Raw genomic sequence first — 13,131 nt, forward strand, 5'->3', positions numbered from 1 at the left:
TCTTTACCCAGCTGAACATTTCAACTCATGAAGAAAAGACTGAAAGGACAAACCCTGAAAAAGGTGCTGAAAAAGAACCCTGGAGAGACATAACTAATGAAGAGACTACTAATGAACTAATGAAGAAATAAGAAATATGATGAAGTCTATGGGTCATAGAATTGATGTAGTTATATATATTCTATGTTTTAAAAAAAACACATTTAGAGGCCAGTAACGGCAATAAAAAAAAATGAAACTGATCTCTCTTCTCAAATTCATCTTTTGGTTTCACACTCAAATGTCTTCAGTGCACAGTAAAAGCTAATTGATTGGCTTGAGGTTGTAATACACACAATTGTATATGTATAATCAGATACAAAAGCATTGAAGTGTGTTGACAGAACTCATAATTTTCTGTCATTCTTTTTCTAAATCCTTTTACCAGAAATATGTGTGTGATAAAAGGATATACACTTGGGTTATAATGCTTCAGTCCATTTATTTAAGAAAAAAATATATCCTGAGCTAGTCATAAGCACTTGTGTTTACAGTATAAGCAGCTTTCTGTATACCTGGTGAGTTAGGAACAAACAGAGTCACACACTGCAGAACAAAATGTTCACAGCTGGGTAACTGCAATCATCCGTTTCCAACAATCTTAGCATATAAATGTAGGAAATGGTATTGGAAGTACCCTCTTACTGAATAAGCAGACCCAAATGCACAAATAAGTTATTATTTTCACTAATAGTGAATCAATCTGAGTGGAGCAACAGCAACAGAACTGACTCAAAATCAAATATTGCTTGACTGTGTTTATTGTGTTATGGTGTGTTGATACCTGTGCATTCCTGTATTATCCTTTTGTGTTGCACATTTCGATGTTTTTTTCTTCGCTACCTAGCCTGACCTGTCTCCCCAATGTGATGTTTGTATTGTATGTACGGTCGGCAAGGTCTGTCATCTCGGTTGTGAGCAAAAGACCTGCAACTGACAAATAAAGGTTATCTCATCTCATCATCATCAAAATCAAATAAAGTTATTGAGTGTTTTGTCAACAAGTAACATTCTGATCTCAGCTGGGTTCATACAGTCGACCCAGGTTATCGGATGGATTCAGTGCAACCATGTTCACTACTTCAAAATGCACTCTTTTTAAACAGCGTCATTTGCAGACCCTATAAAATTGTTTGTCCTGTTATTTGGTGCTGCCAAATATTTACTCTGCTGTCTACTGCCTTGTCGACCAGCAGTGTTACCTGCTGGGTTGGAGATGGAGTGGCTCTTCGACATTAAACAGTCACCAATAGTATTATTGCCAATAATACTGAATACTTTCTTTCCCCCTTCCAAGTCAGATGGTGCACTGTTTTGTACGGAGGATAAAAGAAATATTTAACATGGCCACTTTTACCTAAAAGTAACTTTCATATCCTTCCAACAAAGTCAAGTTCACTCACAATGAGACTTCTTTAAATATCTCAAGGTAAAAAATGACATAAGATCACACACGAGTGACTTTGAAAGTGCAGCACCAGACACACGTATTTTCCCAGCTAGGGCTAAAACCACTGCAACTCAATGGGAAGTAGACCTAGGTTAACAATTATCAGAGGATATATGGGACATAAGTTTGAAAAATATACTTTGTCACAACACTGTATGTTCAATTAGTGCCAAACCTGCTGTAAAATAGTTTAAGGAGCTGCCCAAATCAAATTATTCAAAGATTAAATTACAGAGAATATTTCCAGACCTTTCATCCCAGCGTGATAAAGTTAGGTTCAAAAGTAATCGCCACCATAGATTTAAAAACACAGACACACAAGATTCAAATTACAGTGCAACTTTATTTCAGGGAGTTAGGCAAAAGTGTTGCATGACCCTTCAGGAATGACAGCCAATTGTACACGCAGTCCCCCATTTTCAGAGGCTCAAAGGTAAATGGACAAACTAACACAACTTTACATTGAATTGTTCTTAATGCTTAGAAAGTGCTTTGAGAGTTCAAACCTTACTACAAGCAGTAAGAAAGTGCTTTCTTTCTTTTATGAAAGCTTAATTCAACCAAACATTTTTGTTTGCCTTTAATGAGAAAATAACCTACTCTACCTCCTGAGCCACAGCCATTTTTGATGCATTTAGTTAAAGGTTAAGAAGTTGTGTCTATATTTAAGTGATAAGAAGACTTTTAACTTTCATCCATCCATCCATTTTTCTAACCCAAATTCTGGGGCTTAGGTAAGAGGTGAAGTACAACCTAGTCAGATCACCAGTCTATTGCTGATTTATGCCAGAAAGCAAACAGATGCTTACGACTGAAAATATGATTTATTTCATTATAGCGTTGAACAGATTCATTTCTCAGTCAAAAAGAAAGACATTAAACTCTGTGCTCGTTGCTCCTTTTTCCCCACTGTTTGCCTCTCATTGCTCCTCTTCCACAACGACTGCTTCACATATTTGAGGTTGGTCTGGGTTGTTTTGGATGAGCCAGTCTGCAAGCCAAATCTATCAGGAGCAAACATACAATCCCCATGTTCACAAAGCTCTAAACAGCTGGCTAATGACTGAACACGTATAGCTTCTAATACTTACAATGGGGTTGAGTGGCTTGTTCATGCAGAGCTCAGTGAGCCCGCGTAGCAGAACTGGGTTTATATACCTGCTCAGGTATTCTTCATTTTCTTCTCTTGAGGGTAAGGGTTCAATTATAGCTGCATAAAAAACACACAGGTCAAAGAATGAAAAGCATTCAAAACACTTCCATATGCACAAGATCTCTATGTATAGAAGATTATGTGTGGGTGTGCAAATTACTTACAGTTTGGGAACATGAATTTGATCTCCCTTACAGCTGCTTGAAATGAATCGCTTCCATGAAGGGCATTTTGTAGCTCAGAAGTGCCATATTTTGCTCTAAGGCTGAAGAAAAGTACAGCATTCTTTATTTGTACATCTGCGTATGAGTTTTAACAGAGCTGACCTTTAACCCATACCTTTGATAAAAGTAATATACCAAGCCTTGATGATGGGTCAGTCAAAGGACACGGTGAACTAAAATTCTGAGGCTGAGATCCAGAATTACAATCAAACACTGTAAGTTATATACAAGTCAAATTTATATTAAAAAAATGCCATGTAAATAATACACATTATTACTGTTATTCATTTGTCTGAGTCCAAGGATGGGGCAGGTTTGCAGAGAAATATTCAAGTGCTTTTACACCAAAGTGTGAGCATGCTGCACAGTATACTGTATATTGTGTAATAATGTCAGTCTTTGATTTTCTTCTATTCTATTCAAAATCTAATTACACCCCACTTTTCATTATCCCAAGCAATGACACTGACCACTCTGGATGGGTTTCTCTGGCCTTGGCACTGTTGACAGGTCCTATGATGGACTTCCAGTGGGCGATAGCATTGTCGCATGCTAGCATCAAGGCAACGATGGGGCCAGAGCTCATGAAGGCCGTCAAGCTGGGGAAGAAATGCTTTCCATACTCCTCTGCGTAGAAATCACTGCATTGCTCTGGACTTAGCAGCAGCTTCCGCTTCTAATGCAGGGATTAAATATTGGATATGACAGAGAAAGCACATATGGTGGTGAACACAGTCATGATTTATCTCTAACCACATCAGATACAGTAGATCAGTTTAATTTCAGTAGGCTGGTATTCTGAGGCTATTTGCTATTTGCATATGCATACTTCAATTGCTTTTACCATGTGCAAAAATAGTTTGTCCTGTCATATTTAATCAGCCAATCACGTCACAGCAGCTCAATGCATTTAGGCATGTATGCATAGTCATAGATCTTCTGAAGTATAAACTGAGCATCATAATTTGGCATAAACAACACGAAAGCATGGATCCATCCTGCTTTGTATCTATGGTTCAGGATGGTGGTGGTGTAATAGTGTGGGGTACATTTTCTTGGCACACTTCAGGTACCAGATGTACGATCGATTTATGACACAGTATACCCATCTTCTGATGGCTGCTTCCAGCAAGACAACGCGCCATGTCACAAAGCTAAAATCATCTCAAACTGGAATGTTTCCGACAACCATGCTATGAAACATTCAGGTGGTTCTGAGGGAAAAGGGGATCCAGGTTTACTAGAAATAAAGTGCCCAGTGATTGTATTATCAACTATTGTTTGTTATTATTGTTGTTAAGTTATTGTCTTCGTCCCATCACCCCCAGCCAGTTGCATCAGATGTCTACCCCTGCCTGAGTCTGATTCTGCTACAGGCTTCTTCCTGTTAAAAGGTAGTTTTCCCTCCCACTGTTGCCAAATGCTTGCTCAAAGAAGGACGTTTGATTGTAGGGTCTTTACCATAGAGAATAAAACACCTTGAGGTTACTGCTGTTGAGATTTGACGCTGTATAAAATAGAATTGCATTGGATATTAACGCCCTTTATTGGAAAACCTTTGCGCTACTGATATCTGCAAAGGAAGAAAATCTATTACTTTTAAAAGGGGCATTTATATGAACGAAGATATCACACTTCTTATAATAGAAAATAGATAAATTATTTCCTCAAAAATCCTCAGCTGGATAGCCTCGTCCCTGACACAACAAAGTGCACCCCACAGTTCTCATCTTGTAATTTACCAACGTAAGAAACTTTAACATACCTGCAGGATGGTGAAGCCCGACTTGAGGATAATATTCTCTATCTCCGCAGCTTTGTCGATGGCATCTGGTTTAATAATGGCCAGTGTTCTTTCCACATAAATACGAAGAGGTGAACTTTCATCCATCTCCTCTCGCTCGCTAACATCAAATCAGACAGACGCTTGTAACGTTTATCTTTATGATATTAATTTACTTAATATTAATAACAGCTGGCAATGAAGAGTTTGAGTAGCCTCATTATAAAAATGTTTTTTTTTTAAAGCGAAACTGCGATTACTCGTTCAATTAAACCACTGACCCACCTTCTGGATGTGTATGTCTGTTGCTAGGATGCACGTGTACGGCACCGCATGCAGGACAATTCTTACGATGTAAAAACTCGCGAATTCAAAGGTTCAATAAATATTTGTCCCCCTTCGTCAAAAAAGTATCAGCTTCTCTTAAATCTGTTTAGTTACATAAAATCTTGCCAAATATCTCAGGGTATAGTAAGAATCACAATAAACATGATGTGGGAGATTATGTTATAGCTCAGTGAAGAAACCTTTTCGTGGATAGCTGTACTTGTATGCCCCCTTTTTGCGTGGCAATAACTATTAACAGTGTTATTCCAGCAGCAGATCTGATAATCAGACTTTTTTCGTGACTCGAAGATTTTGCAAACCAAAGTAATTTAAATATGGAGGACTGTCACATTGGGGTACACAGTATAAGGGGGCACCTTACCACCCTGGTTTAACTACCAGGATGACAGTGAAAATACTTTAAAGCAACACTTAAATATTACTAAAGTAGACATTAATGCTTTTCAAAGGGCATTTAATTGACTATTTGAGGACTTTTACTGCACATATTTAAAGTTGAGCCTCTTTGTATACAGATCACATCAAACCTTCATACTCTGTAGCATTGCTGCTCTGTGACCTGCTTCTCTCTCTTGACTCAGGGAGTAGGAACAGTAGACCTGACCCTTCATATATTTGAAATCTTATTCGTAAAACAGATACAGAGATAAGAGGCTTTTATCATTCAGGGAGCATCTGTAACATGATCTGAAAAGTAACCATTAACTAAAGATATCAATTGAGTAAAAGGTACAAGATCTGAGATCCACAAACTTGCACTTAAATATTATACTAGATCTAATTTTTCCTTCTTAAATCAGACTTAATACTATTAACTTTTCAAGGGATTGCACAGGTCAGCACCCTTGTACCTTTTTGATCTTTTCAACTGGTAAATTCCTTCAAGATCATTGAGGTCTGGGGACCAAATGCTCCTAGCTGTCCATATGTCCAGATTAAAGCACAGAGGAGATTGGCCTTTGCTGTGATTGCTCCTGAAATGTGCAACAAACTCCCTCTTCACATCAGGACCTCCCCAACATTAGACACTTTCATAACCAGTTTAAAAACCCACTTTTATTCGTTGGCTTTTAAACCAGAATGAATTCCATTTTGTTTTATTTCTTACTCAAATTTTCTCATTTTATGCTTCTTTTCTTAAATTTTGTCAATTTCATCTCCTTTGATCATCTTAAATGTACAGCCCTTTGATCAACAGTTGTTTTAAATGTGCTATATGAATAAATTTTACATTAACCAACTTATATGAGAACCACCAATATTATACAATGTTCAGAGCAAGACGGGACACATTCTTTCCAAACAGTCTTTTATTTAAAGTTGCTTCAACGAGGATTTCTTATCGAGTTCCAATGGTGACCTGCCACACTCTGATCAGGTTGTCAGTGTAGCCAGCAAACAGGGTCTGTAAAGAAACCGAGAACATAAAGTCAACGCTCATCAATTTCTGTCGTTTTATAGTCCGATCATATTCAGATAACTGTTTTTAGTGCCCCTCATATTTGCAGGACTGTCACCAGTGGACATCAGAGGTAAAAGTGAATGGGAATAATCAAGGGGGTTAAACACTAAAATCACCTCTTCTGACAGACATGCTTAATATATGTTTTTCTTACCTGTCCATCAGCAGACCATGCCAGGGAAGTACACTGTGGGGGTTCGGCCTTGCTGTTTGTGCTGATCACTTCCTGTCTCAGCTCGTCCACAATGATCTTGCCCTCCAGATCCTACAAGAAAAGAAGAACCAAGAGGTGGTGTGATCACTAACAGGTATAAAACAGTGACTGAAGTTGAGCACCAAAATTTATTATTAAACTAACAAACGAGGTTAGAGCTCAGAAACAGCCTCTGGTTTTCATCATAGAATACAGCTGGCATGTTAGGTTACATCACTGCCCTTTACAACTTTAATTTTTAAACACACAGACCAGAGTGTGAAGCCTTACCCAGATCTTAATGCTGGGTCCAGTGGCAGCACAGAGCCAGTAACGGTTGGGGCTGAAGCAAAGGGCGTTGATCACATCACCGCTGTCCAGGGTGTAGAGGTGCTTGCCTTCATTCAGGTCCCACAGCATGGCCTGGCCATCCTAATGTGGAAGACAGAAGACATCCTTCAGTTCAAACATCTTTGTGTAACATTTAAAGCAAACAGTCACTTTTAAAAATCTTCAGCACTAATGATGATCTCTTTAAGGTGCAGGAATCACTCAGTAACAGCCTCTGGTGTCATCAATATTAAAACAGATGCATGTAAAGAATACATCATAGTTGAAACCTGCAGGCTTTAATTTACTCCTATTAAGTGGAGTAAAAATGATTTAAAAAAAAGACATTCAGTTAAACTCTGCCTTACCTTTCCACCAGATGCACACAGGGAGCCATCAGGAGACACGGTCACTGTGTTCAGGTAGCCAGTGTGACCAATGTGGTTGGTCTTCAGCTTGCAGTTGGCCAGGTTCCACACCTATGAGCAAGGGGCACACTATGTTAGGCCTCCACTGTTATAAGCGCCATCGTGTCAGCCTATCTGAGCTTTGCTCTCATAAATAATTCTCATCACTGAGTTCAGTTAAGCCATGCGAAAAGTTTTTAAATCACTGAGCAAACCACACAACACAAAGTTTCCACAAAGGTAACATACCTTAACCATCTTGTCCCAGCCACAGGAGACGATGATGGGGTTGCTGCTGTTGGGGGAGAAGCGAACACAAGACACCCACTCAGTGTGGCCCTCATCCTGCAAAATAAAGAGCTTTGTGAATTCTCAAAGCCAGATTATGAGTTATGCTGGTATTAAAAACGTCACGTGATGCTATTTGGTTTGTACCCTCATCAATAGTACTCATCAACGAGATCAGGTAATACATGCAAAATTTGTAATAATCATCGAGCAGACAAACCATATAACAAAGTTTTATTATCTGCCAGATCATTTTATCACAATCAGGCAAACAATGTGGGGGAAATGTAGATGTCAACAATAAAGTGCCATCTAGTTGCTTTACATTAAAGCTAGCATCTTTAACTGTTAAGTGTCTCGTTCAAAATAATATTAAGGCATTAAGAAGTGGCTGATAGCTGCAGGAGAGCATTAGATGGAAGTTCACCTGGATGGTGTACTTGCAGACTCCAAGAGTGTTCCACAGCTTGATGGTCTTGTCCCGGGAGCCAGACACGATCTGGCGGTTATCAGCAGAGAAAGCCACGCTCAAAACATCCTTTGTGTGTCCAACGAATCGGCGGGTGGTGAGACCACTAGGAAGAAAAATATGCAGGCATTTCAAATCAACTAAATTACTGCACACCTTAGCATAACCAATCAATGCATGCCTGCTGCCACTGCATCCAAATACTACTGACGAGTCCAAGGCCTAGACATTAATTTAAGAGCCAGAAAAAAAAATGACTACACCAGTTTTTCTTGTGTCTTTGTTTTACAATGCGAACACTGACACTGAAAAATAAAAAATACAACTCAAGATTTTAAAGCTGTGGATGCACAATCCAGCAAAACTGGACCATCTGCACATTTATTACCATCACTGTTTTCAGCATAGATCTTAGGCAGTGAAATGGTGCACACACCCAAAAGCCAGCTATTTGAGGCCATTCAAGAAACACCAATGTTGCTGCTCAACTGAGTTTTCAGTGATAAAAGAAATGAAAAAAATCAAGGAAAACACAACGGCCAGAGGTGAAGAAAAGGACAAACTATGTGGTTTGGGTTCACAAGTAGTCTGTGAAATCACCAAAGAATGCAGCTACACTTACAGTTTCTTCCATACTACTTGCCCTTAATCAGTTAAGCAAAAAAACCCTCTCGTTTTCTGACTTTGCTCCCACACAGTAACAAAAATCAGCTAAATTATGTTCAAACTTCCATTTCCCCTTGATTTTGTGAGTCCAGTGTGCAAATACAGTAACAGCAGCTGATGGATGTGTGATTTTCTGAGCTCATACTAAGGGTAGAGGGTAGGTGATGGGTTTGACAGAACCTGTGCCTGTCTGAGTACAGACCTTCACCCCATTACCTTTGTGGTGGTTCTGTCTGCGTGAGGTCGATCAGACTGCTGAAAAGTCAGTGTGACCTGATCTAGACAACTTAGGCTTTGTTGGTATCAGATCTCATGTACTGATGGCATAGAGAACAATTTGATATTCTGAAACTAACTAAGAAAACACTTCATTTGTAAGACTATTTTTGGCATATAACAGATCTGAGAAACTAGCACTAGGCCTCTTCAAACTCAAGTGATTCATAAAAAATCAAATGTCATTTAGAAGACTTGGCTTTTCACCTGTACTTCTAAACATCTGCCCAGGGGTAAAGACTCCCTGCACTTACGTGGTGAGATCCCACAGGCGGAGGGTCCCGTCCCAGGCTCCGGACAGGGCAAACTGTCCATCAGAGGAGATCACAACATCACTCACAAAGTGAGAGTGACCCTTCAGGGAACGCTGGGGGATACCGTAGTTGGTTTCATCACGGGTCAGTTTCCACATGATGATGGACTTGTCTGAAAAAAAGCAACACGTTTTCATGTCTCAACGTCCAATATTCATTCAGGAAACGAATAATTTAAGCATCAGCATGCATCGATTGCTAGCACTACATGCACACCTGTTAAACTTCGGATCCACGGGCTCAGTCTACGAAGGTTAGGAGGGTTTTGTTGCTAAATAATTACATTTATTCAGGTAACTAAACGTGCTATAACCCTCCTAACAAGTATGGACATCAACGGGTCTGTTACAGATGACGACAGATAGCGCTAGCGAGCTTAGCTAACCTGCTTCTTTCCAGCTAGTTAGGACCTTTTTTATGTAAAAGTTTGAGCCCTCTTTATCTAATATTACGTGGTTACTCATGTTTTATCTGCTCCTTACACACCAGTTTAAGTATCTGCCTCACATTACAGCGGCAGCAGCTAGCTTAATAATGCTATCTGAGCCATGTTGGCGCAACCGGCGGGGGAAGCCTCACCTCGGGACGCCGACAGGATCATATCGGGGTACTGGGGCGTAGTGGCGATCTGGGTGACCCATCCACTGTGCCCCTTCAGGGTCCCCCTCACTGTCATCTGCTCGGTCATTTTGGCGAGGTTCGGTGGTGCCTTTTGCAAGGATGGATTCGGATTTTTCAGAGGTCCGGGAAAACCTAGGTCCTCATCGCATCTAGGCACAGAGGAAAAGGAAGTTCAGACCCGGATGCAAAAACTAAGAGGGGGTGAGAGGCCCGCGGAGGATTCTGGGATATGTGAACTTCAGCCCATTACACAGCGACGTGTGTAAAAAGAAACGAAAACAAAACCTCTATTACTACCTCTAGTATGTGCTACAGATTATGTTAAATTCATGCTCTCTATGTGCGTCATATTTAGTAAAAGTTTTGATAAAAATGGTCCTCAAAAAGCCCCGAAAACAAACAAACAAACATGTAAAACAACAATCATAAAAATGTATCAAGGTACATTTTTCATAATAATAATAATAATAATAATAATAAATAAAACACAAAACGCAGTTATAGTCATTTTTGTTAATGCTCTCTACCCAAATAGAAATTGAGCTTAATTCATGTAACGTCTAATACTTGTATTTACGTACAACCTATTTTATTGCTCATCAAAGAAGAAGAAGAAGAAAAGGAATTGTTGCCTGGCTCTAAATGCTTTCAATACTTAATATAGTTATGTATTTCCTAATTAGTTTTCATTTTTATTTCATATTGACGTATTGTTTTTAATTCAGTTTAGTTTCAGGTTTTGTTTATTGCTTCCAAATGTTTAGTTTAGTTTTTAATAGATTTAGTTTTAGTCTCTTGTTGTATGGAGGACATATGCCAGATGCAAGGTTTAGGCAATTCACTACAGGTATTCAAATAAAAACAAACCTTTTTTTTTAAAACAATTAACTCTTTTTAGTTTAGTTTTTGTATTAGCCAGGTCTGTGTTGTATATTTTTCATGGTATGAAACTATGAGCAGCAGAATTCATTCTTTTTGCATACAGTGTGTGAATTCTTCCACTTCAGTGATTGAATTATGGATTATTTCATTTTGATCTGGATTCTAATCTGTATTTTTCTTCTTCACTTCTTCACTTTATATTGTCATTCAGAATTTTTTTTTTACACCCGTTGAGGGTTTTTTTTTAATAATTGTTCAGACGTGTGCGAAGCTTTGCTTTTAATTATAGCACCCTCTAGGGGCGAAATGCTTTGTCACAGGCGCGGGTATTTAATCCCGAGTGATTGTGTATATGTCAGATGCTCATGACAGACCTAATCAAAGACGTTTTTTTAAACTGTTTATTTTACCAAAAGACAGAGCTCCTCAGAAACACTTCTTTGATACTCAAATTTCATATCAAAGTGCCTGCTGTCAAAGAGTGTAGACAGCAAGAGCTCAGTAATCAGTGAAGTGTACCATATGTAAACATTGGTGTAATCACAACGAATGATCTAATGGTTCTGCTCCATTACAGCATCTCAGAAAATATTTAAAAATGAAATAATTGTAGTCTTAGATGATTTGACATAGAAATAACAATATCACATCTTTCCATGCTTAAAGTTTTGGTCGGTTTTGTTTAGGTGACAGTGTTTCTGTTGTGGTTAATGCCAACTTCTTTATGTATAAATATAGGCAGCACGGTGGCACGGTGGTTAGCACTGTTGCCTCACAGCAAGAAGGTCCTGAGTTCAATTCTACCATCAGGCCGGGGTCTTTCTGTGTGGAGTTTGCATGTTCTCCCTGTGTTTGTGTGGGTTCTCCCTGGGTACTCCGGCTTCCTTCCAAAGACATGCACTTTGTGGGGATAGGTTAATTGAACAATCTAAATTGCCCATAGGTGTGAATGTGACTGGTTGTCTGTCTCTGTGTGTTAGTCCTGCGACCTGTCCAGGGTCGCCTCTTGCCCTATGACAGCTGGGATAGGATCCAGCGACCCTGAAAAGGATAAGCGGTAGCGAATGGATGGATGGATGGTTCATTTGGTTAACAAACTGAAAATCTTTGGTTGTGTCTCTCTCATTTTTTGTCTTGGCTCTTTAGCCAATGAATTGCAATATCTGTTGACTATGACTTTTGTAATGCCTCAAAAGTAAATCCAATGCAAACATTTTTTACGTTGTCACAGGTCTTAGTCTTGTTTAAAGACTAAGACCTGTGACAACGTAAAAAATGTTTGCACAGATCTTAGACTCCCTTTTAGTATTTCTATTCTGTCCCATTTATTTTGTAGACTTTCTAGCTTTTGGCTTTTGGTAAAATCTAATGCAAATATCAATGGGTCCAAAACAATGAATCCTACTGATTTTCACATCCTCAAAGTCCTTCTGCATAGGCACGTGACCAAATACATGAAAAACAAAGTTGTGTTTTGTGTGTACTAATAAACATGAGCCATTTTGAGATGATTAAATATATATATATATATATATATATATATATATATATATATATACACATATATATATATATAATCCATAGGTCCCTCATCCTATTCATGTAGCCCCTTCCGCTAGGGGGGGGGCTACATGAATAGGATGAGGGACCTATGGATATAGGTCCCTCATCCTATTCATGTAGCCCCCCCCCCCCCCCCCCCCAGACATAGAGGACAGTTACAAGTACTTGGGGATCCCGCAGGCGAATGGGAACCATGAAGAGGCCACTAGAAAAGCTGCAACCACCAAGTACCTGCAGAGGGTCAGGCAAGTCCTGAGGAGTCAGCTGAATGGTAAGAACAAGATCCGGGCCATCAACACGTACGCCCTGCCCGTGATCAGGTACCCTGCTGGGGTAATAGGCTGGCCAAAGGAGGAGATAGAAGCCACTGACATAAAGACAAGAAAGCTCCTTACCATGCATGGAGGGTTTCACCCCAAGTCCAGCACCCTGAGGCTGTACGCTAAGCGGAAGGAAGGGGGCCGGGGACTGGTGAGTGTCAGCACCACAGTCCAGGATGAGACAATGAACATCCAAGAATACATTGGGAAGATGGCCCCAACTGACCGAGTGCTCAGTGAATACCTCAGGCAGCAGAAACCCAAGAAAGAGGAGGGAGACGAGGAACCATCATGGAAGGACAGGCCCCTGCACGGTATGTACCACCGGCAGATAGAGGAGGTG

At 39.7% G+C, this 13,131-nt stretch overlaps 2 protein-coding genes across 3 annotated transcripts; both read right to left on the reverse strand.

Annotated features, from left to right (window-relative positions):
• Positions 1-2,294: 2,294 nt before the first annotated feature.
• Positions 2,295-5,010, reverse strand: nme5 (NME/NM23 family member 5). Of its 2 annotated transcripts, XM_085477768.1 has the most exons (6): positions 4,935-5,010; positions 4,632-4,770; positions 3,337-3,542; positions 2,807-2,907; positions 2,581-2,699; positions 2,295-2,493 (listed from the first exon to the last, which is right to left on the reverse strand). In XM_085477768.1, exons 2-6 carry the CDS (start codon positions 4,755-4,757, stop codon positions 2,410-2,412), a joined length of 636 nt encoding a protein of 211 aa, XP_085333894.1. In that variant the 5' UTR covers positions 4,758-4,770; positions 4,935-5,010; the 3' UTR covers positions 2,295-2,409. The 2 variants fall into 2 exon arrangements, with proteins under 2 accessions (XP_085333894.1, XP_085333885.1); XM_085477759.1 differs by having other exon boundaries at positions 4,632-4,974.
• Positions 5,011-6,289: 1,279 nt separating this feature from the next.
• Positions 6,290-10,178, reverse strand: rack1 (receptor for activated C kinase 1). The gene is made up of 8 exons (XM_085477749.1): positions 9,982-10,178; positions 9,343-9,514; positions 8,105-8,252; positions 7,639-7,734; positions 7,351-7,461; positions 6,944-7,084; positions 6,614-6,724; positions 6,290-6,402 (listed from the first exon to the last, which is right to left on the reverse strand). The coding sequence occupies exons 1-8, from the start codon at positions 10,088-10,090 to the stop codon at positions 6,337-6,339; spliced, it is 954 nt and encodes a 317-aa protein (XP_085333875.1). The 5' UTR covers positions 10,091-10,178; the 3' UTR covers positions 6,290-6,336.
• Positions 10,179-13,131: the final 2,953 nt, after the last annotated feature.

The sequence above is a fragment of the Copadichromis virginalis genome, linkage group LG2, assembly GCF_057382275.1.
Source record: "Copadichromis virginalis isolate Kocher_CV1m ecotype Utaka linkage group LG2, C_Virginalis_male_GT1.1, whole genome shotgun sequence".
Taxonomy (NCBI): Eukaryota; Metazoa; Chordata; class Actinopteri; order Cichliformes; family Cichlidae; genus Copadichromis; species Copadichromis virginalis.

What these genes read in the sequence shown, in the direction of transcription:
- nme5 (XM_085477768.1), bottom strand. Translation starts at nt 4,757, where the DNA reads ATGGATGAAAGTTCACCTCTTCGTATTTATGTGGAAAGAACACTGGCC. An exon ending in CGGGCTTCACCATCCTGCAG is followed by an intron (nt 3,543 to 4,631) that starts GTATGTTAAAGT and finishes TCCCTGCATTAG; the next exon opens with AAGCGGAAGCTGCTGCTAAG. An exon ending in CAAATTCATGTTCCCAAACT is followed by an intron (nt 2,700 to 2,806) that starts GTAAGTAATTTG and finishes TTTTTTATGCAG; the next exon opens with CTATAATTGAACCCTTACCC.
- rack1 (XM_085477749.1), bottom strand. Translation starts at nt 10,090, where the DNA reads ATGACCGAGCAGATGACAGTGAGGGGGACCCTGAAGGGGCACAGTGGA. An exon ending in GATCCTGTCGGCGTCCCGAG is followed by an intron (nt 9,515 to 9,981) that starts GTGAGGCTTCCC and finishes GCTTTTTTTCAG; the next exon opens with ACAAGTCCATCATCATGTGG. An exon ending in CATGGTCTGCTGATGGACAG is followed by an intron (nt 6,403 to 6,613) that starts GTAAGAAAAACA and finishes GTTTCTTTACAG; the next exon opens with ACCCTGTTTGCTGGCTACAC.